The 23,888-nt window shown below is 49.8% G+C and overlaps 2 protein-coding genes across 4 annotated transcripts in view; one reads left to right on the plus strand and one right to left on the minus strand.

Moving 5' to 3' along the window:
- Window positions 1-9,724, plus strand: part of SLA (Src like adaptor) — an 84,882-nt gene extending 75,158 nt beyond the window's left edge. For all 3 annotated transcript variants that reach the window (XM_059901663.1, XM_059901661.1, XM_059901664.1), the window contains 4 exons: window positions 336-439; window positions 2,691-2,822; window positions 6,684-6,816; window positions 7,695-9,724. In XM_059901663.1, the coding sequence (XP_059757646.1) occupies window positions 336-439; window positions 2,691-2,822; window positions 6,684-6,816; window positions 7,695-7,908 (583 nt within the window). In that variant the 3' untranslated portion in view covers window positions 7,909-9,724. The remainder of the gene's footprint in view (window positions 1-335; window positions 440-2,690; window positions 2,823-6,683; window positions 6,817-7,694) is intronic.
- The window catches only part of TG (thyroglobulin), a 244,962-nt gene that overhangs the window by 82,643 nt on the left and 138,431 nt on the right, over window positions 1-23,888 (minus strand). Inside the window, exon 41 of the mRNA XM_059901660.1 lies at window positions 15,624-15,826. Within this exon, the coding sequence (XP_059757643.1) occupies window positions 15,624-15,826 (203 nt within the window). The remainder of the gene's footprint in view (window positions 1-15,623; window positions 15,827-23,888) is intronic.

Below are 23,888 nucleotides of genomic sequence, written 5' to 3' on the forward strand. Positions count from 1 at the left end.
CCCTTATCATGTTTTAGGATGCTTTCATATAATACGGAACGGGCACAGTGCAGCTGGCATTTGAGAAACAGGGTAAGAAAGATGCTTCGTGCATCTCTGTGTCCTCACTATCCAATGTAACACCTGGCTTGCAGTGTGTACTTGGGAATTTTATTTGAAAGGTTAAATGAATGAATGAATGAATGAACCGTTGATTGCCTTGCTCTTTTATCTTTTCAATCCCAACAGAGGGTTTTATATTAGCTGGACCTGGCTCACTTCTGCCTGCCTCCTGCCTTTCTTGGGGTGGGGGGGGGTATATTCAGGACGCCCATGGCTGTCTTTCTTCTCCCCAGCTGGCTGTTTGAAGGGCTGGGCAGAGACAAAGCTGAGGAGCTACTGCAGCTGCCAGACACGAAGATCGGCTCCTTCATGATCCGGGAGAGTGAGACCAAGAGAGGTGAGCAGCCTCCAATGCATCCTTCCGTACGTGCGTCAGACAAGCAGGCTTTGCTCCGCGCTGACGCACCCACTACCTGGTTCAGGTTCCCTCCTCCCACGAGGCACGCAAACCCGTCCGGCGCGGTGAGCTCCCAGCGGTCCACACGCCATCAGTGCGGCCAGCACCCAAGCCGGGGGCAGTGACCTGGGAGGGGGGCGTCGCTGGCACAGGCTCTGACCCACGGCAGGCCTGGCACACCTGTTGTGTTCTTACTACCCAGCAGACCTTCGTTCGTAGCCCTGGCTGTGCCCTACAGTGAGATCAGGCAGCTCAGAGAATGGGGACCAGCAGATTCACCAGGGCCTTCATTGTTTTAATTTCATACATCCTACGCACTAAGGAATTCAGTGAAAAAGAAAGAGCCGGGCTTTGTCATGGTTCGAAGCAAGGGTCCCGACCTCTAGTTTGGCCTGCGTGAATGACTAAGAAGTCACCTCTTCTCTCTAAGCCCAAGTCCCCTTCTTTATAGCATGGGATTAATAATAGGAAAATACTTGGCAGGTGTCTGGAATGGCGTATACACTTAAACTCGCAGAAGCAAAACATTAATAGCCTGGGCTTACTCAGGCTAACTGAGAATTGATATTAACTTCTTAAATATAGAAAATATTTTCAAGTTCTTAGCCTGCTTCTTGCACGTTCGCTATCAAAGAAGAGAAAATGTGGTATCTGAGACTATTGCCCGTGCACTTATTAAGCACCAGAGCTACCTGGTGCTGGATGGAGCCCTTCACCGAAATGAGCATCAGCTTTCCTTTGGGGAAGCAGGGACCATATATACGTGATTAAAATATTTAAAAAAATCCAGGAACAACTTTTCTCTCAGAAACCTGAATATGCTGGGTAAGAGCAAGAGCGAAGCAAAGGCTAAACTTCTTGTGCAGGTCCCAGGGATCTCCCGAGGCAGGAGACCCAGACTCAGGCACGGCCGGGGGGCGGCGGGGGACGGACCCAATGTGAGTTGCCAGAGCTGATCTAAAAATAATCAGGCCGAGCTGCAGCCGAGCTGGGGCCCAGGTGGGGGGCCCAGGCCCTGCTCCCTTGGGTATGCAAAGTTCTCATAAGTTTCCACCTGCTACCCTTGACCTACTCACCATCCTTCAAGTCCCTGCTGACATTACCGGAAGACACATGCTGAACTGACTCAGAGGGCGGGCCTGGGACAGAGCGAGGGATGGCCAGCAGAATGGTAGGAGGCCTGCTCTGGGAGGACAAAGGCCCCACCCCGGGGCTGCCACTTCCAAGCTGTGTGCCTCAGGCTATTGCACGCAGCGCTCGAGCCTCAGTTTCTCCATCTATGTAGTGTTTGAGAACAATACCTCCCAGAGTCTTTCTGAGAATCATCACAGACGTTGCTATGAAATAGCTCAACCCCCAGCCCAGCACATGCAGCAAAAACTCAGCAAGTACAAGTGCCCCTCCATCTCACTGCTTCGCCAGCCTTTTCACTCCTCGAACCCCAGAAGACAGAGCAGGAAGGACCCTTCAACATGACCTAAGCTCAATTCTCTCACTTTCCATTTGGGGAAATCGAGGCTAAGAGAGGTAGTGGCAGGTGCTCACCCAAAGTTCTACTCTGATTAACCCATCTTGGGTCATTACTCTCATGGTGCTGAAGGAGACAAAACACATTTCATGTCGCTTAGGAATACTCAGAAAAATGTCTTAACTGCCACAGTTCCTGAATTTCTGAGAAGCATAAGTCAGAGGCAGAAGGGACCAGGAAAAGGGGGCATAACTGTAAGGGCCCCTCAACTGTGTGATGGAGGAAAATGACAGCACAAATATCTTGGAGCGTGAACTTGGGAAAGACTCGAGAATGACCGCAGATCCGGGATGTACAGGGTGCAACCCAACTCTAGTCATTTCATTTGGTCTAAGGACCCACAAAAGGAAGTGGAAGACCCTAGAATGGTAACTCGCAAAGCAAAGACTTAGCCCTTGCATTTGAACACCTGCATTGCAATAAGGTTAATGCAACTGCGCTGCTCAAATACCACGCTCCCGGGGTCTCTAAAGAGTGAGCTACAATCAAGCAGACAGGGTTTGAGCAGCCGTTGCTCGAAACACAAAAGCGTGTGTCTGGGTACCACCATCATATCACAAGGCCGAGAAGGTCTCTCTGCCTCAGCGGTGGTGGGCTCCTTAGCTGGCGGCCCTTGGGTGGGGACACATGGAATGCCACTGACTCGTCCTCCACTTCCTGCAGGTTTTTACTCGCTCTCGGTTAGGCACCGGCAGGTGAAGCATTACCGCATCTTCCGTCTGCCGAACAACTGGTATTACATTTCCCCGAGGCTCACCTTCCAGTGCCTGGAGGACCTGGTGAACCACTATTCTGGTAAGAAACACTCCATTGGGACTGATACATGACGCCCCTCTTTGCTAACTGCCCCTACCCTGGGCACTCACTCTAGGCTGCACACGGGTCACCAAGATATGCCAGGTGGTTTACTTTGCTCTCTTGCCCATCCTGGCTTCTTCATATGCTCTTTTCTTTTTAATTCAGACTGTAAGTTCCAGGCTAAAACAGACTGAATGTGAAGGCTGCCTAAGTAAGTAAGATGCAGCCAACCTCAACTTCACCCCCTCTCTACCTGTAAGTGAAACGAATTAGGATGTCCCCACATTCACAACCACAGACAGTCTGCACTTCCTTAAGTGGATTGTACGCTTGGGCCTCTGGGGCTTTGTTCTGAAATGCCACTCATTTCCCCTTTTCTGCATGTCAAAATCCTCATCAACCTTCAAGGCCAACAGGAAGCCGCCTCCTTGATGAAGCCCTAAGAGTCAGAAAACTAATGGTCTGTTTTCTCTGCTCTCCTAGCATGTCAGGTGTTTTTCTCCCTAGAACTCTGGGCGTCCTGCCCAGTGACCTAGTTAACTGTGTACTAGTCTGTGTTTCCCAACAAGCTCTTAGACACCAGGGATTATACTTTGTTCATCCATATGTCCTCCCTGGGCCCAGGAGAGAGGTCCAAATGTTCCATGCTGACCAGGATGGGGCGTATCCTCCAGGATGGAGGAAGCAGAGTGGGGTTTGATGGAGGCGATGATATAGTGTGCAGAGTTGGAAGAGGACCTTCACGTTAGATTGGGAAAGGCCTGAATGCCATGTCAGGAGTTAGAGTTTTACCCTATGGAAAAGGGAGAAATAGTAAAAAGGTGGCTGCATTTCTAAGAGCTGGCTCTGGAACCTTCTTGTGTTCATATCCCAGATCTGGGCAACCTTGGGCTGGCGGTTCACCTTTGTGCCCACATTTCTCCAGGTAATGCAGGTGCTAACTGTTCCTACCGCGCGGATGCTGTGAGGTTCACCGAGTTAGAGCGCGGAAAGTGCTGACGAGAGCGCCGGGCACGCAAACGTGGGCTCCTGCTACGTGAGCCACTATTCCCCGGCCAGGAGGCCTCCCTCCTCCCTGCTTCTGCCTTGTGAAAGGGAGGAAGACAGAAGCTGCTTTCACTTTGTAAGCAACTTCCCCCTTCTGGGTTCAGGATGTCTGATCCCACGCCCTGGGTTCTTTAGGATGTGGGATCTTGAAGGGCATTTCAAGGTGAAAGGAGGAGTCCACGGGGCTGGGTTGTCACACCTGACCTGGGAGAAGTGCAGGTCTGGAAGGAGGAATGGCCGCTAGGGAGACCAAGGCCCAGGCTCCTGTACGGGCTCCGTGAGACCGTGGGCGAAGACCTTCACCTCTCAGAGCCCCGGATCCCCATTCATGGAAGGTGGGTGAGAGCAGCACCCCCTGCAGGTGGTTGTCATGATTATTGAACACGAAGGTGAACGTAACACGATCATCACAGCCTGGCACATGGCGGACGCAAAATAAATGATAACAAATATTTCTCCCATGATACCCAAACACCTAGCAGCTTAGCTAAAAATGAAAGAGGAAGGGAGTCCTGGAAACAGTCAGCTTTTACTGATCATGAGTCAAATTTGGTTGTGGTATTTGGCTTTTAATAAGAATCATCTGAGAGGTGTGGCGACCATAAGTTTTGCATAGACGAAAGCAAACATGAAAAGGATGCTGGCCCAGCAAAGGTTTTTATGGACCAGGAGGTCCACACGGCTCCCAGGCCGCAGACGCCCGAGGATCTCACGCCAGCACAGAAGCAGCGCCTTCCAAATATGCGCCCCTGGCCATCGCATCAGCACAGGGATCGCAGGCAGCAGTCACCTCTGCGAATGACTGAAAAGGGTCTGGAGGCCTGAAAGGCTTCCGGTGCCTTCAGGACCTCAAGGTGGGAATAATGTGGCCAATTTACGTCCCACCAGGTTCTTCCTAAAGGCGCAGAATCAGAGAAGATGTGCGCTAAGCGACATGAACAGACAATTTTGTTTTATGAGTTACTTATATTTATTATCCTGTGCTCTTGGGCAAATTATTTAATATCTCAGGGCCTCAGTTTCTGCATCTATAAAATGGGGATTAAAATGCCTCATAGGATTATTGTTAGGACCAAAAAAAATAATGCCTGTGAACTGGCTGTGATCTTGACCCCAGGGGCCTTGGTTTCTTCATTCCCCAAACGGGTGTAACGGTACTGACGGCCCAGAGTAGCTCGGAGTCCCCTGAGCTGACACATGCCACACTCGCTCAGCACCAGGCTCAGCCTACGTGCTCAGAAGTGTTAGTCCTCTTCTTCTTTGCCAAAATGTATTTCTCACCCTAAGTGTTAACCTTGCTAAGGAAGGACGTTCCCCCGCCTGTGCTATCTACTGCTGCTGGTTTCTTTTGTCTTTGTGTCTGACTCAGTCTCCTTTGCCTCCTAATCTGGGAGGGCGTTTCAATTTCCAACCCGTGACAGGTAATTATTTCAGATTCACATCCAGTTAAGCTCCCTGTAACCTCAGGGTCCAATCTCACATTTCTCAGTGTGAGCCAGTGTGGGTGGACATTTGAGTTCACGGTGAAAATCACGTGGAGATGAAGCATTATTGACTGCCACCCTCTGCAGCCTGGGCTTGCTTCTTCAGCTACTATTACCTTTTGTTCTTTGGCAAGGACACCCCAAGAGCTGCATCAATAAGCTGGGAGGTGAAGCCTGCCGTAGGGGCGATGAGCTTCCTAAACCCTGGTGACTTATGTGCTCGGGGCTGGAGTGGCGTTGTCCTGAGAGGCCAGTGGCAGCTCACATACTCGGCTACCTCATCTCCCCCAGGACATGAGACCCACTGGGCTCTTCAACCTCAATAGGGCCACACAGAATCTCCTCCATCTGGAAGAACATCTGAGCCCAGCAGGCTTGAGTCTTTCTCATGATGTCGTGGGCTATGGGAAGGCTTCGAAGAGATGGAGGCTCTCTATCTTAAAGCTCCTGGAAAGATGGGGGACCATGGAAACTCAGCTATGTCCTACTAGCAGAGGGGTAAAAGGAAAGGATTTATTTAATTTTCATCCTCTTTGTATCTAGGGTAGAGAAGAGAGACGTTTCTTCCTTTTTTTCTTCGTCCATTTTCTCCATTTGCCTTTTATCTTTTTTCTCCTCCTATTTCTGTGTCTTTTATCCTTTTTGTTCTGTCTTTGCTTCTTCCCCTCCCTCCCTCTCTCTACCTCATTCCCTCCTTCTCTCTCCATCTTCCTCCCTTCCTTCCTTCTTTTCCTTCCTTCCTTTCCTTCCTTCCTTCCTCCCTCCCTCCTCTCTCTCTCCCTTCCTGTCTGTCTTCTTCCCTTGTTTCATCTCCCTTTCTTCCTAAAGATGCACTAGCCCCACCCATGCCGTGCTGAACCCTTTCTGCGTGCCGTGGGAGAAGCCACGTCGCGCGCATCTCCCCCACCGCCGTGCACACAGGAGGCTCACCTGAAGCTGATGGCCCTGCGCCTGGGTGTGAAACCCCTGAGTCTGGGCCCTCGTGCGAGTGCTCTGCCAGCTGTTCTCTCTCGGTAGCTCAGTCCCCTCATCCAACAATTGAGGAAACAGGTTCAGAGAGGGTCAAGGTGATTCACTATCTGGGCGGAGCTGAAACTCGAACCCAAGTTTGGTGGATTCTGGATCCTAAACTCTTCTCTTTACTTGTGTCAAGCTAAGCACAGTGTGTACCCAGGACACGTTAATATTTCTTCAACAGCTGGGCACGTGACTCCCAGCCCCTCTCAGATCTCAGCCTCCAGCCCCCTTGTGAATATCCAAGGCCCCGCACCCCACACTGGCCGGGGCAACCCACAGTCACCGACTGGTTCTCTGCTTCCCTCCTCAGAGGTGGCCGACGGCCTCTGCTGTGTGCTGACCACGCCCTGCCTCACTCAGACCACGGCTGCCCCAGCAGCGAGGGCCCCCGACGCACCCGTCACCTTGCGCCAGAAGACCTTCGACTGGAAGAGGGTGTCCAGGTGTGTGTCTGCGTGTGTGTGTGTGTCCTCCATGAACGAACGTGTAAGCCCCAAACCAGCACGTGAGCCTGGCACGTGAACACCATGGCCAGTTACCGCTGGCCCTGCTAAACCCTCGCTCTGAGCAGATGCAGACCCCAGGAATCCCACTGTCCCCAGCCTCAGGCCTCACGCCCCGGGTGGCATGGCCCTAGCATCTCCCCGCCATGGCCTCAGTCCCCGCAGTTGTGCAAACATTTATCGAGCCCTCCTTTGGTGTTAGCCGAATATTTTCTAGCTGAATGATACCATCTTGCTTTTTTCTAATTGTTAGTACCCTAGAGAATAACACACAAATCAATCTTGTACAAATTTAATATTACTGTAAACTTAATCATGAAGGTAAACATACAAGCAAAATCCTAAGGCGACTTCATTTTTTTAAGGGAAAAAAAAATAATCTTCCCTTATTTGTTCTATTTGATTGTCAGCTATTGCATTTTTAGGGGTATCTGTAGTTGGGATTATCTCTGTAGTTGGGGTTATCTTATTAATTAAACACCGATCCAGACATCCCATTGGCAAATTCAAAGAAAATCAGTCATCAGAATTGCCTGGGAAATGAATAAAACAGATCTTCCTTGTAAATATCATGAAGAACTATTCATTAAAATTTATAGTTGGAAGTTTTAGCCATCCAAGGAAATGGCAGTTCAGAGAGGTTGAGTGATTTCTCCAAGATTACACAGCCGCAAATGCAAGAAGCAGAATTAGAATGTTAGATATATATTAACCAGGCTCTTCATTTGTTTTTCTTCCTTTTCTCATTCTTTTGTCCTCCATCTCACTATGTCCCTCTCTTTTGCCCCTTTCTCTGTCCACGTGCTGCCCACTCACAGACGGCAAGATGACCCGGAGGGGGCTGAGAACCCACTCAGTGTGGACGAGTCCCTTTTCAGCTACGGCCTTCGGGAAAGCATCGCCTCCTACCTGTCCCTGACCGGGGATGACAGCACCTCCTTCGATCGAAAGAAGAAAAGCGTCTCTTTGATGTACAGTGGAAGCAAAAGAAAGAGCTCTTTCTTCTCGTCGACGCCATACTTTGAAGACTAGCCCGAGAACAGACCCCGTGGTGTTTGCCCAAAATAACAGAGGTTCAAACTGTCACCTGGGATCTTGCAGAGAGGCACGGTTTCCTGGTCCCTGGGGAACCCCACATCTTCCAGAAGCCAAGAGAAGCCACATGGAGAATTGAACTCTCATCTTCTCTATCTGCGTCATGACAAAGGGAACCCCTCTGGCATCTGATCAGACACATTGCAAAATGTGGACTCCTGGCATCTTCGGGCGAGGGTTCAGGAGAGCCCTGCGTGTGTGCATGTGCACGCCGCATCTGTGGGAAAGACAAAGACGCTCTCTCACAGGAACGTGCCCAACCAAGGACCGCTCTCCAACACGCCACCCAGGTGGGCTCACTCTGAGGTCACTGAAGAAAACTTCTGAATGAGAAAAGCCTGAGAAGAAGATGAGCCAGAAACTGTGGCCTGGCAGAAAGTCTGGGTTTGCAAATTGATCTCCTGCATTGAACTTTTGTAATCGATCTGCAAAGAGACCTCTGGGATACATCTCCCTCTCTTTTTAAGGGAGTTCAGTGACACTAAATGCTAACCTTCCTTACGCGCCCTGAATGGGGAGATCCTGGGCTACTCGTTCCAAAGGTACGTGTGCAGAAGTCAGATGGCCTCCCTACTTCTGCTGAGACCACGAGTGATGGGAGAGGGGGTGGCTGCTGATGGGGGAAGCACGAGGGCAGGCCTGGCTCCGCGCAAGATTTCATGAGGTCTCCAACCACGGCTTCACAGCACAGAAAGAGCTGCTCTGGGATGCTGAGATTCTTGTCTATATTAATGCGTCAATTACTCATTCATGATAGTGACTGCCAGAAGCGGCACTGTGTTAAGTTCTGTGTAAGGTGTCAGGTCAAAAATATGTATACGTGTGTGTGTGTGTGTGTGTGTGTGTGTGTGTGTGTGTGTATAGAGAGAGAGAGAAAGAGAGAGAGAGAGAGGCCCCAGCAGTGTAGACAGGGAGAAAAGTGTATAAACAAATATTGTGAAAGGGGGCTGTAAAGGAGAAATCAGCTCACAGCTTTGGGTGGGAGTGGGGTCAGGTAAGGGTGACCCAGGAGCTCATGTTTCAGCTGGATCTTTAAACAGTGGAAGGGTTGGTTGGACTGGATAAGTGAGAATGGTTGGATTTTTTGAAAAAAGGAAACTGATAAGTTCTAAAGGAATAATGCATCCAATTTCTTATTCTAAAAAAAGTCCGGCAGCCACGTGAATAAAAATGCTCAGCTCCAGAAAAGATGGGAATTGGAGTGGCTTAATTCTGTCAAACATAATTTTAAGAGATGAGAGAGAAAACATAGCAAAGTTCTAGAGCAGGAGAAGCCTTTATCTCCAGATCCTGTTAGGAAGGGGGCTGCAGATGTCGCCATGACCCATTTTCCCAGTTGCAAAGGGATTCGGGGGAGGAGGGGCGCTGCCAACAGGAAAGGTTTGTCTGTCCAGTATATATACATTCTGTCCATCTGAGATCACTGCGCTGGTGGTGTGTGCACACGCGCTTACATGATTTTCTGTATCATCAGATTCCAGTGTGTTTATCCAAGAAGACACTTGTGGTTTCCTCAACATTCCCCAAAGGCTGTTTCTATAGAGCCAGCCAATGTATGGGAAAGGAATGTAACTCTGGGGACACCGACTTGCGCCATAAGGCAGGGTGACCTGGTGAACTCCTGTGTGTACAGCGTCTTCTGTATTGTTTTCTGTTGTGACTGACATGGTTGGAACATTTGGGGAGTAGGCGGAGGGATTTCTAAGTGGGAAGCATTACACTTTGCTAAATCACATATGTATTCCTGATTAAAATAAACCTAATAAATATTTAATTCTTGGAAAGTGGGGAGAGCTTTCTGGGTGAGGCCGGTGGGTGGTTCGTTCAGAAGCTCTGTGGGTTTCGAATTTTCAAAAAAACTTGCAGCTGGAGAGAGAGGAGACCAGGGAACACAAGACGAACCTGCACTGGTTAGTATCTTGGTTTCTCCTTGAGGTGCAGCCTTAAGAAACCAGGGTTTTATGACTTTTGAGGGTGTCTCATCCAACTTGAAGGTGGATGTCCAGGGATCGAGGGAGAGAACAATTTCTTAGCAATTGTTACGAAAAGTTTGTCTCACCTAGACACCCCTGCAAATTACTTTTGATACCTCTGCTATTTGTTCTTCCAAGAATTTCTTTCTACAAATATTATTTTTGGACACCTATTAAATACCAGACACTGTCTTGGGTGCTGGGGCCATCGCAGTGAAAACCAGAGGAGGTCCCTGCAGGGCGGAGTGGGGAGATGTGCCCTTCCTTCCCCATGTCAGCAGGGCTGGCTCTCCTCTCCTTCGTCCCCTCCCCACAGTCTGCAATTCCTGGCAGCCCGGGCTCAGCCCTGCAGATGACAGCAAGGCCCTGGGATGACAGAGAAACGCCTAGAAGGAAGCCGGCCCCTGAGAGATCACGAGATACCTGTACTCCACACTTGGGGAAACATTATGGGAAAGAGGAAAAAAAAGAAACACATTTGTTATTTAAGCTACTTTTGTGATGGGTCTCCTTGTTAGAGCAGGTGAGTATTTGCTCCAAAGCACACAGAAATAAACCCGCCATGATTTGCAGATAATGAGATAACTTCATAGAAAAATCCAATGGAACCAACAGATAAAATATTAGAGGCGGTAAGAAAGCTCGCCAAATGCGGAACCAACTTTTCCCCCTACACCCGTATTTACCAACTGGAAAGTAAAATAGAAAACACGAAACCATTTACATACTGTCTCGCCTCAAAATAACTTTGCAAAACTTTTATGGAGAAAAGTTCAAAACTCTATGAGAAGACGTAAGGAGACAAAAATACTATATTCCTGGTTATGGGGTTAAACTGATCCATGGATATAAGAACTAACATCCTAAAAACACAGATATTTTTCTGAAATGATTTGAAAAATTACATGAAACTACAATCCAATTCCCATCAGGAATATTTTTAAAAATCCGTGAATTATTCTACAATATATATGGAAGCATCAAAGCCTGTGAATAGCTAGGCCAGTTTTGATTAAGGGAAGCAATGGGGCAAGTGCTCCCACTGGGAGGTCTGTATGAAAACGCGAAAAATCGGTGCTCTGGGCCCAAACCAGCATCCCCCGCTCTCCACCACTGCTGGTTTAATGGACTCAGCATGGTCTCAGGTGCCCTCTTTGAACCAGGAGCTGAGCTAAGTGTTAAGGCCGTACTAAGAGCTACTAAGAGCGTAAATCACGTACCCAATCAAGCACCGAGTCACAGTAGAAATGGAATAAGATGTGTTAGAAAAAATAACAAGCATGGACCACAAGCCGGAATTCCTAAAAATTGCTAAGTAGAAGTCTCTTCACCACGGTGAGATGCTTTCTGTTTTAGAGCTGGAGAAAGGCTTAGAGGCCCCATTCTGCTGAGCCCTGAAGGGTGGAGTGGTTTTCCAGGTGGAAAACAGGACGTGCTGACCACAGAAGAGCCTGGAAAGATCTAGAGGAAGGCATAGCATTTTCTAGGAATGGTGGCAGAGCTGGTGAGCCTGGATTGTAGGGCTCATGTGGGAAAGGAGGCCGGAAAATTTAGCTTGAGGCCAGTTTCTGAGGCCTGGAGTTCACTCGGAGGAATGCAGAATTGCGGCAATGTCAAAGGAAAGCAATGGAAAGTTCTTCTGCGTCCTGAGAATCATAGCACAGAGGACATGACCTCCTCTGCCTTCTCTTAAAACTGGCCAAGGGGTCAGCGCCACAGAATTCAGGCTTGCAATATGGCTCCCCTCTTCCTTTTTCAACCTGGCCCCCAGGGCACGTGAAACACTCAGGACCTGCTTTTGCTTGGAGTTGCCTTCGCTTGGCCTGCGACATGGGGGAGCTCGGGTTCCTTGAGTTCCCACGGTGTGCAGGGCACTTTACAAACCCTATATCGCGACTGTGTGAGCCCGTGGGAGACAGAATTAATCACACCTATTTTATCCATGAAGAAGGCAGTGGTAAAGTGTCTCACCCAAGGCCAGCATCTTAATGCAGGCTTGTCGGATCCTAGGCCTGCACTCTTCCTCTGACACATTGAGACCCCGAATGAGTCACAGGCTCTTGGAGAAGGAGCCTCACAGTGTAAAAGAACACAGGATTTGGCTTCAGGTTCCAACCCCTAATGCAGCTCCTTCTTTACTGTGTGTTCTTTAGCGGGTCACTAAACATCTCTGAGCCTTGGCTTTCTTTTGTCTAGATTAGAAATAAAATAAATGTCCCTGGCAAATTAATGTGAGGAATCTATGAGGTAATAATATATTGGAAGGGATTTATGGTCCCAAACATGCTAAACAAATAAATATAAGTTATTAATTATCACAGGAGTCTGTTTCATCCAAATTTCAACAGTTCTGGTCCCCAGATTTGTAGAAAGACTGAAGATTTTATCCAAGAATATAGCACCAACTCACATTCATTCCCCCAAACATCTGTTGGTAGAGAGCACATTGAAGAACTGCTAATATCTTGAAGTATTTTAATTCTCTCATTCCCAAATAATTTCACATGCATCCCCAAAACTGCAGGGAGCAGTTGTAAAAGCTGCCTCTAAATGACTAAAACAGATGGAGGGATTATTTTTAAATACACTACCATTTGTTAAAACAGATTAGTTTTTGAAATTCCCTAAACATCTAAACCCTCCAGAACTTTCAAAAGGAAAATTCTGCCTTCTGGGCCCACTGGAAGGAATTTTTGGTGTCCTCTGGGTCCCACTGAGTGTCTGGCTTCTGAGCAGGCCCTGGGGGAATCAACGCAGCCCTTCAGGATCAACTCAAAGTCAGGAAGGTCTGCTTTCAATACCAGGAACTGAAAGATGTTTGTGCTCAGGCCTCCTGCCACTCAGATGCACCAAGCATGAAGGGACAGATTGAAGAAAACCTGAAGCAAAGGACGAGAAACACAAGAAAGGGGTGGGAAGGCGAGAAGTGGACTAGCCTGTGGGTCCCTTGACACCCCCCCTCCCAGGCTCATGAGCTCCTTTACCGCCAGGATGTTAATCACAGAGCATCGACCCTAAGACAGCAGTGCTGGGTGCCCCGGGCTCTGTGGAGAGCCAGGCATCCCCGGCTGTCCTGGAGGTGACAGTCTTGTAAGAGAGACACACACGGCAGTAGGAGTAATTATGTACCGGTGGGGAAGCAGGAGAGATGCCGTACGAGATTTACAGATGGCATCAGCCATAGGAAGAGGTTCTGGTTCGAGGCTGGAAAGTCTGGAAGGAGCCCCTGAAAGACGAGTAGGGCGGGCAAAGAGGAAGATGGGAGAAAAGGAATCCACACACAGGGAACTACCAGTAAGAGGAAGGATAGTGCAGGGACCCTTCAAGGAGTACTAGCAGGCTCCCGTGGCTGAAGGGGAGAGATGAAGTGGCAGGAGGCCCAGCTCCCTGTCAGGGACAGAGACGATGCTGATCCCGCCTCAGCTGTGCCCAAACAGTGACCCTTCTCCACCCTCCGTATGATCACAGCGTTGGATCCTGGGAAGGCTGGAGAGAGCTGGATGTGGTTTGATGGCCTCAGAATCGCCAGCAGGTCCATGGCACTGGCCTCAGTGGTTCTCCTTCGTACCTTCCTTTGTGTCACTTAGTAGTCTCCTCATTGCTTTCTCCTCCTCCAGCACTGCCCCTCTTACACGCATCCTCCGCCGAGCCCTAAGAGAAGTCTTCCTGAAGGCGAGTCTAAGCAAGTTTCCCACCTGCCTAAAACCCTTTGATGGCACGAGAGTGTTCATAGCAGCACTATTTCCAGTAGCCAAAAGGGGGAAGCAACCCAAACATCAATCAATAGATGAATGCATACACAGAACGTGGTGTACACATACAATGGAATATCATTCAGCCCTAAAAAGGAATGAAATTCCGACGCATGCTACAACGTGGATGAAGCTTGAGGACACTATGCTAAGTGAAATAAGCCAGTTACAAAAGGACAGATCTTACAGGATTCCACTAACATGAGGTAAATTCATATTAGAGTGGGCAAATTCACAGACACAGAAAGTAGAATGGCGGTTGCCAGGGGCTGGGAGGAAAGGAGAAAGGGGAGTTAGTGTTTAATAGGTACAGAGTCTCTGTTTAGGATGATGAAAAAGTGCTGGTGACAACTCATGCTGACGGTTGCACAACACTGGAACGTACTCAATGCCAGTGAATTGTACACTTAGTACTGGTTAAAACAGGAAACCGAACCAGCAAACACACAAAGGAGGGTGAAGGTGCCCATGCGCTCAGGATGACCCGAGGCGTTTAGCGCAGGCTGGCTGCTCTCTGCCTCCACACCGCTGTCCACGCACACCCGCTCCTCCAGCAGCACGGCACGACGGGCAGATCCCAGCGAAGAGCCCAACTTTCCCTTGGCGCCAGGACTCCGGTTACGTGCCTACACAGCCTTCAACATTAGCTGGCGCAGTCTCTCTCCCAGGATGCATTCTGGGACATTCCCTCTCTCCCCTGAGTTTGGTTGGGAGCTTCTCTCTGAGCTGCTCTAAGATGCTCTTTTAAATATCTGCTTTAAGTGTTTGTCACCTCTTTCTCCAGTAAACTACAAGCTCCTGAGAACTAGGACATGTATTATTTAGCATGGCATTTCCAAAAATGAGCATAGTACCTGGCACCAGTTGGACATTCAATAAAATTAGAAGCTAATCAGTGACACAATAGCCATCAGAGCATATGCTGTGGTCAATAGGTTGTTTCCTCCATCATAATTATTCCATCACTATCAACATTATCATGTCATCATCATCATCATCATCACCATCATCACCATCATCACCATCACCACCATCACCACCATCATCATCATCACCACCATCATCATCACCACCATCATCATCATCACCACCATCATCATCACCATCACCATCATCATCACCATCACCATCATCATCATCATCACCATCATCATCATCACCATCATCATCATCATCACCACCACCATCATCATCATCACCATCATCATCATCATCACCATCATCATCATCATCATCACCATCATCATCATCATCACCATCATCATCATCACCATCATCATCATCACCATCATCATCATCACCACCATCATCATCATCATCATCATCACCACCATCATCATCATCATCACCATCATCATCATCATCACCATCATCATCATCATCATCACCATCATCATCATCATCACCATCATCATCATCACCATCATCATCATCATCATCACCATCATCATCATCATCACCATCATCATCATCATCATCACCATCATCATCATCATCACCATCATCATCATCACCATCACCATCATCATCATCATAACTCAGCAGGTACTTCAGACCGTCCAGTGGAATCCTGAGTGTTATGTTCTATGCTTTGCCTTCATTCACCAGTCAGCAACAAAGGTGGCCAAACCTTTGTTGCTCTGTGACAGATCCAGCTGCCCGCCACTCCTTTAATTGCTATTAAACCCTAATGAGGCACTCCCAGGAAATAGAAACTCTTCCCCGTCTAGAATTATTAACATTTTAGATATGAGTGGACAGCAGTCAGGGGAGCCCTGTAGCATCCTGGCTCACGTGAACACGGAAAGATGGCCATGGGCAGGACACCCACTCAGAACAAAGGATAAAGCAAGTCCAAGCAATTGAAGCCAACGGGGGCAAGGAGGGACCACCTTCAGCAAGACTGAAGGCAGAGCAGGCGACTCACCATCAGCACGGCTCTCCGGAAGAGTCTGGAGTCTGCGGCCCTGGTGGTTAGAAGGTGGATGCTGGCCACGTCGGCTCCGCCACGGTCTGCTGCCAGTGTCACGCGCCGAGGGTCCCCACCAAACGCTCCGATGTGGGTCTGCACCCAGGTCAGAGCCGCCGCCTGGTCCAGCAGCCCCCAGTTGCCGCTCAACTCGCCGGACCCTTCAGAAAGAGGAAAGCCTTCAGCACTCCGCGATTCTGCAACCTGGGATGTAACCATCCTCGTGCTGTGTAAGCCAGGCACGAGGTGCCGGTGGGGGGCCTGGGCTCCCGTCCACATAGGTCTGGACTGTGGTCTCCCAATATAGTGGGGCAGTGGGAAGTGCCTGGGCTCCGGAACGAGGCCCATCCGGCCCGGATTCTCGCTTCAGCCTTTGCCAGCTAGGAGACCGCAGACATGTCCCTCCACCTCTGTGGGCCATGGCCGCCCCATCGTAGAGGGCGGCTTCTCAGATGAGAGGCAGTGCATGTTCAGACCCCAGGCTTGGAGCATCCGACGAGAAGGAGCTGAACTTCTGGCCCCCCATCTCCCCCCACTGCCCGTGACTCTCCGTGTCTCCTCCCCACCGATGATGGCCAGGCCCGGCTGAGTCTCTCGGTCCCACCTCTTCCCGCTACCTTCCATGACCTTCGCAGCAGCGGCAGAGCTGCGATTCAAGTTTCTTACATTGTTTGTTTGTTGTTGATTGTCATTTGATCCTGTTGCTTGTTTCCAAAGCACACACCTTTTGACTACAGTCATGTATATGACCACATATGCAGCACTAAGTTGAGTCCATCTCTCTTTTTTTCATAGAATTCAGTAAATATGTATCAAAAGCTCAGCATGTTTTTTTAAATCGAATGATTCAGACACAAAAAAACACATAGCCAAAACACGCTCTCCTCCTCGGCATTTGGGACACTCCCTGCCAGGCCCCTCTGGCCACCCTCTGAATTCAACAGCTTCTTCTTATCAGTCTACACCACTTACTACCCTGAAACACCAGGCCTGTGCTGGTTTGAGCCGAGGCTCATGCCCTTCGTCTCTGGCTTCTTTCCAGGAAACCCCAGCAGAAGCCGTGGCTCCAACCCCCGCCTACGTGCCGGTGACTCTCGGGACTGTGTCCGCAGCCCAGGGCACTCTCCCAGGCCTGGGCCCCTCGAGTTCCCCCAGTAGGCCGTCTCACGGGCACCTCAAGTCCGTTCAGCCCCAAAGGGAACTGATTCTGAGTCTCCTGAGTGCTCCCACCGGCGGCCTCGGCAGAGTTTCTTACCTTCTCCTTCAAGCGCAGCACTGCCCACCCTGCTCCTGCACGACCTCGTGGGGGTCTCCCCTGACTCCTCCTTCGGCTGCGTCCCCCTCCTCCCCAGCTGCTGCGGGCTCTCCCGCCACTGACCACCACCCCCTTCCCTCCACGCTTCTCCTTGGCCTCCTGTATCCACACATTCCTCCCGACAGTGAATTCTCCATGGCGCATCCAGAGTGGTCTTCTAAACCTAGAATCTTGATTATCTCTCTCTCTGACACACACACACACCCTGCCCCATCTTATGTAAAATCTCCCCTCTCATCCCATGGTCCTTAGGACACCATTTCAGTTCTTCTAGCACATTCAAAGCCCCCCGGGACCGGGTCATCCATCTCTCAGGCCACATCTCCCTTTGTTTCCCCCCTGTCCTGTGCTGTAACGACCCAGGCTTCCCATCAGATGCTCAAACACACCAGCCCTGCCCTCCCCCACGCCTGTGCTTGTACATGTGATTTCCTCCACCCAGAGCTGCCCCCTCTCCCCTTGACCTTCTCTAACTCCCTCCTCTGGCCCAGTCATCTTCCAAGTCTTAGCTACACCATCAACTCACAGGCAGCCCTCAGGGGAAGTGAGGGGCCCCTTTCAAAGTATTTGTCACCACTGGCTTCCCTGCTAGACTCTACCCTCCATGAAAAGCAGAAGCACAGAGTAGGTCCTTATGAAATGTTAGGTAAATGAAATGACTACAGTTATTATGAACACAATTCAACATCAAGTGAAAAACTATCAGAAAGAATCCATATTCCCAAATAGAAAAATAGAAAGACCTTGCATCCGATTCCCCAAGCTGGTGTTCACAAAGCTGACGAGAACACCAGCTCAGTGGACATAATGGTACGAATTACTCTTCCAGCTGGGGAGACACTCAGAATTTCTTCAAATGCATTTCATGTTCTGGGTTTAGTGAAGCCATTGGCACCATCCTCTCTGCGGACTTTTCTGGATTACATGCACATTCCATTGGTTAGGATGAGTGCTTTTGTTTCCAAGCTCTGAGGGAGGGCAGGAAAGCCAGGCACCAGCTGTACAAAACCCAGTCTGGGAAGTGACGCCCACGGCCTGCATTTCTAGTGACAACAGGAAGGGACGCCACTGTCCCTGACTCTCACGCCCCATGTACCAGCTTCCCACTTACAATGCTGACATTCTGGGGTCTACAGAGCCCTAGGATGTCAGAGATGAGGGTGCATTCAGGAGGCAAGTCTGAACTAGGCTTCACCTCATGCCAGGCGCTGTGCTGGATAGTGCAGAGAGCAAGATAGGCAAGATCCTGGCCCTCGAAGCAGACACCCTCCGGGACGTACACACAAAGCAGCCAGCTAGCTGCTCTGAGATGGTCTAGTTCAACCCTTTCCTTCCCTGGTGGAACCTGAGACTCGAGAGGGAAAGAGTTTGTTTAGGTGCAAGAAGCAAATTTGAAATCAAGTTGGCACTTAAATCCAATGCACACTCAGAGCTCTTTGTCCTAACATTCAATCCAATTCAACAAACGTTTGTCAAAAAAATCTATGGTGTGCAAGGCACTGTGTTATTTTCATTAAAAAATTTAAGTACTCTATTTATGGAACTTTCTCTGCTCGGAAGCCTTCATAACTCCCTCATTCCTGCCGCATCAAGTCTAACTCCTTCCTGGCTTTTCAGCTCCCCTAAGATTGACTTCAGCCCATCTGAGCAGTCTGGGTCCCCTTCACTTTCTAACACCGGCCCTCGTCCAGCCATCGGGGTCTGCTCATTACCCGTGTTCATCGCCCTGCAGTCTGGCCTTGGTTGAGCCCCACTCTCTTTATCCTCCGGTACTCCGTCTCACCTGGCTCAGCCCCGCCACAAACACATAGCGCGCAGTGCTGCTGGGGGTGTGAAACTGGACAGGGCTGCTCTCTGCTGGCCAGGCGTGTACAGTCCAGGAGGGAGACGGGTATGAGTGGAAGATGTCTGGACAGTGTGACGGCGCTCCTCTCCATCTGCCTCACGCCGCCCTGATCGGCACCCCCAGCTCCGCGCTCCCACCTCTCTGGTCAGAACACACCAGCAAACATTCGATAGTTCGCTCACTGTCTAACCGGCTCTTGCTAGCTCGTGTGATTTCTTCATCTGTCCCTCTAAAGCTCCTTAGCTGGGCTCACAGCGGGTTCTCCCCCAGCTCTTGTTGATGGCCATCGATAAAAGGCATCATGCTGTGTGGGCTTAGCAGGCAGGTTATGGACCCAGACCAGCCGGGCACAGGCCCCACTCCAACACCTACTAGCTGTGCCGGGCCCCGGACAAGTTACTTAATGTGACTTGACTTTCCCCATCTGTAAAATGGAATAATAATAGTACCAACCTCAATAGGGTGTTATGATGATTGAATTTGTTAATATTCATAAAAGGAACAGAACAGTGCAATGCCTGGCATAAAGCACTCTGGAATTTGTTTGGTTTTTCTTAAGTAAAGTGGAACAGGTTTAGGTGCCAGCATTATCTCACAGGTGCCCTTTGCACGGTCTGCCTTGTCTTTAGTAGCAGAAATCACACCTGTGATGGGGGCAGGACTCTGTGCCTGTTTTTCTGGTTAGGATGGGGAGCAGACCCCCTCGGAGGGGAGGCTCCAAGTGCCCCAGGGATGACGGGGTGGTGGGTGTGTTACGTGTCTGGCCTTCGGTCTGTCTCCCTGGCCAAAGCCCACTTCCTCTACTCCCACACCCTGCAGAGGGCCCGCGAGCCATGGCCGACCCACTCCTCTGACCCTGCACGCCACTGGCCCGGGTTGCCCTTGCGGCATTGTTTTGCCAGAGAGAGAAGGATAATCACTGTGCCCACGCCCCTGGGGTCTGTCCCACCGGCAGGGCCCAGGCTGGGAGAGGGCCTCCCTGGCCCGTCACCAACCTCCTCACTTCCTTCCCAATTGCTCTTCATCAGGAATCGTGCTCCTTTTAAGTACTGTTGGGTTTCTCGCAGAGAACACGAGTTTGTCTAGTCGGCCGCAGGCCTGGCATGAGCTGCTGTTTTCAGCTCTCTCCCATCCCTTTCTTAATGTGCCTCTGAGTCTGGAGCTCTTGGGGGATTATCTTCACTCTGGGCTACAACAGCAGATGCTGCACACATTTATCACATGAGATAATGTACATGAAGCAGCGACTTGGCCGAACTCAGTAAATGCCAGCGGCTGCAGTTGCTGGTGGCCAGATGCAGGGCCGGGACACGGCTGCAGCAGAGCCCTGGCTTGGAGAGGCCCTGCCAGGGAAAGGAAAGGGGCATTAGCCCTCGGGAGCCCCTGCAAGGTGCCAGCAAGGTTCCCGGTGTTTGCCTTCACATGCTTGATCTCCTGAGAGACGGCAGCCTGGGGTGGGATGGGACACTGAGGGAGGGAGGGAGGGAGGGACCCGGGAGGGACCCGCCCAGAGCCCCTGAGCCCCATGGAGCGAGGAGCCGCTCCTGGACCTTGCTCTTCTCGGGTGCAAATCCTGTGCACTGTGCAGGACACCAGCCTGGGGCTGGCACTTGAAGTCGCCCAGCTCTTTCCGGACCTGTCCTGAACCGCAGTTTCCAACTATTTAAAACGGAAAGGAGGAGGGATGAATATGTGGAGCGCAGGGAAGTCTCAGGGCGGGCGGTGAAACTATTCTGTATGACTGGTGGACACGCGTCATGATATGTTTGTCAAAACCCACAGAATGTACAGCACAGAGAGTGAGCCGTGCTGTAGAGTATGGACTTTAGTCAATACCAACATACCGCTATGGGCTCACGGAGTGTAACAAATGTGTGGCACCCGTGCGGGATGTTAACAACAGGGGAAACTGAGGCAGGGGAGGACGCAGTGTATGGGAACTCTGTAATTTATGCTCAAATTATTCTGTACACTTAAAATCATCTAAATAATGAAATCTATTACATATATGTATTTTTTTTCTTTTCTTTTTTTTTTTTGGCCGTGCCACTCATCTTGTGGGATCTTAGTTCCCCAACTAGGGATTGAACCCGCGCCCTCGGCAGTGAAAGCACCGAGTCTTAACCACTGGACCGCCAAGGAATTCCCTACATTTTTTGTTTAATGGGAAAGGGATGATGTATTTGTGTTGGAAGTTTACTGGGGGCTTAGCTGCATCGCACACCTGCCCTTTTCTCCCTCTGCTGTGAGAGCTCACCTTCTCCGCCTGGAACCTTGCCGTGGGACGCTCAGTGTCTGGCGGGAGGTGGTTGCCTGCAGCCAGGAAGCCTGTGTGTGTGTCCTAGCGCTGCTGCCCCTCCGCCCACCCGCCCCTGGCTGCCACTCTCTGGGTCTCGGTTACTTGATTGACTGATGGCTCCCCTAGGGGCTGAACTGCAAGGAGCTCCAGGTAAGAGATGCTAAAGCTCTGGAATGGGGGAAATAGCAGGAGGTCTCCAGAATAAAGCAAAGAAAAGCTGCCTGAGGCTAAATGAATTAAAACACTGACCCTCTCTGTACACAGAAGAATGAGGAATCTGTAGGGCATTTCTAAACATCAAGGGACAGTAAGCTATTTTTTAAAATGATACCTATTCTCAATCTTTAACATTAACTTCTAAGTATTGTTCTTTCTTCTTTCTTCCTCTGTATCCCCTGTCTCCTACATTTATTTTTTTTAAATTAATTTTTATTGGAGTATAGTTGCTTTACAATATCACGTTAGTTACTGCTGTACAGCAAAGTGCATCAGTTATACGTATATATATATCCCCACTTTTTAAAAAATAGCCTACCCTTACATGAATTATATATCATAGTGCTTATATAATATATATGTCATATATGTTATATAAGCACTATATATAAAGCATGAGAAAAAAGCAAACGCATTAACCTACCACCCAGCTTAAGAAATAGAACAAACAGCACAAATTCTTGAGAGGACTCTTACACAGACAACACATGTAAACAGGAAGGCAAACACCATGGAATCTCCTGGAACCCCAGTTTTAAATGTGCAACTTTAAGGGGAAGCAATTCTCTCTGAGGAGTTTTCTTTTCTTTGGAGAGGAGAGGGAGTGGCACAGATAACTTTTCCAGACATGTCAACTTTAGATAGCTGGGTTTTTTTTCAGTTTTAAAAGAGATTATATTTGTGAAAACAACTAAGTTAACATTTTTCTCCTTTCCCTATTTCCTTGAACACTCAAATTATATGTTAAAGATATTTTAAAACTGTCCTGAATTAAAAGCGATTGTGAAAGTTGCAAAAAAAACAAAAACAACAACAACAAAAACGAAAACATCGAGGGAGCAAGCTACCATTATTTCTTCTTAGTGTTTCATCCACGGGATTTAACGCCCAGTGTGACATTAAATTTAACTCACGGCTGCGGGGCATAAAGTCCCTTAACCTCTCTGAGCCTCGCCGTTTCCTCTGTGACATGACCGCACAGGGCTGACCTCGCGGAGGTGCCTGGAGACTGAAATGACGTCACCCAGGAAAGATGTCTGGTAGAGATGGGCGCTGGGTGAGGGTAACTCTCCTCTCTTGCTGACAGCTTTGCTTTAAGCACAAGGAACAGGCAGTGTTGCAAGTCAGGAGTAAGAAGGTGTGGGTGTTCTGGAAGAGTTCCAACCCCGGACTCTGCCTCGCCGGCAGCAGAAATGAGTTTCCCTTCCCGGAAGCCCACAGAATTCTCCATAAGATCACAGCCCATGAAATCATAATCCCCGCCCCCTCACGGAGGGATGGCATATGGAAATTCTCTCTCTTCTGTCTGGAAACGCTCTGAGCCAGAGTCAGCCGTGTCTGTGAAAAGCTCCACCTGAGCGGGTCCCACAGGCTGGGTTCTGAGTTTCACCACCTCTTTAGAGAAAGGAGCTCCTGATTTAACAGATCGTCAGTCGTGTGTTTGAAAAGAGGAAAGAAAACCCAGGCAGGGCATTCAGTGCTCCAGCAGCTGCCCCTGCACCCCTGAAGGAAAGTCTGGAATCTGTTCATCATCCACAGTCCCCTCATTGGCACCTGGTCGCATGTTGCCTTAACTTGTTGCCTGTTTCATGTTTGTTGTGCAGACAAAGAATCTTCTTTATGACACTCAAGGCCTCCTGCCACGTGGTCCATCCAGCCCTCATTTCCCAGCACTGCCTGGCTTCTGCTCACGCAGGACGCCTGCCCCACTCGGCCACATTCTAGAGGAGTCCATCATTCCCGCCAGGCTACCTCCCACCCACCCAGCCATACTCAGCAGGCAAGACATTCCAGGTCTTAAATGAGATCCCAGGAGAGCAGAGATGCTGCTAGGTGCCTGTCCTTGAGGACTCGTAAAGCCCATCACAGCCTCTAAAGCCCCTTCACATGTCACATATCACTTGAGCCTCACAGTGACTTTGGAAGTTGGGTAAAATTATTCCCATTTTACAGAGGAGAAAACTGAGACTTGGAGAAAGGAAGCGTTTTATCCAAGGTCACACAGACAACCCTTGGCTCTTCAGATTCCTAGACCAGTGTGTCTGCCTTCTGCCATGTCTGCCTGTCAAACAACTGCCCTACCACTGGGGGTTCGGGGGCGGGGGGGTGGGGAGATGGAGGAAAAGACGTGGGTAGATGACACTGGGATTGGTCCAAGCCTCAATTCTGCCTGTGGGCTGGTGGGGAAGGTGGAGGGCATAACCAGAGTGATAAAGGCATCTGTGACTGGATAGGGGACAGGCCGGATGTTCACAAGTGACGCTGGAATTCAAGGGGAATCAGAAATCACTGTCTATGCAGCCCTCACTCCAGTAAATGGCTCCCTGAGGGCCCAAGAGCTCTAATCCATGCCTTAGAGTCTCCAGGGCAGGTCGACCCTGGTGGTGAATCCTGGCTCTGCTCTTTCCTGACCACGTGAGCTTGAGCAAGGGTCTAGCCCTCTGGGGTCCCGGTACACACACGTGCACGCACAGATATATCACAAGATAAAACGTGTACTCGGAACAGCTTCAGACACATGATAAGTGTAATCAGTAGTAACTGTGA

This window comes from Balaenoptera ricei, chromosome 17, assembly GCF_028023285.1.
Source record: "Balaenoptera ricei isolate mBalRic1 chromosome 17, mBalRic1.hap2, whole genome shotgun sequence".
Taxonomy (NCBI): domain Eukaryota; kingdom Metazoa; phylum Chordata; class Mammalia; order Artiodactyla; family Balaenopteridae; genus Balaenoptera; species Balaenoptera ricei.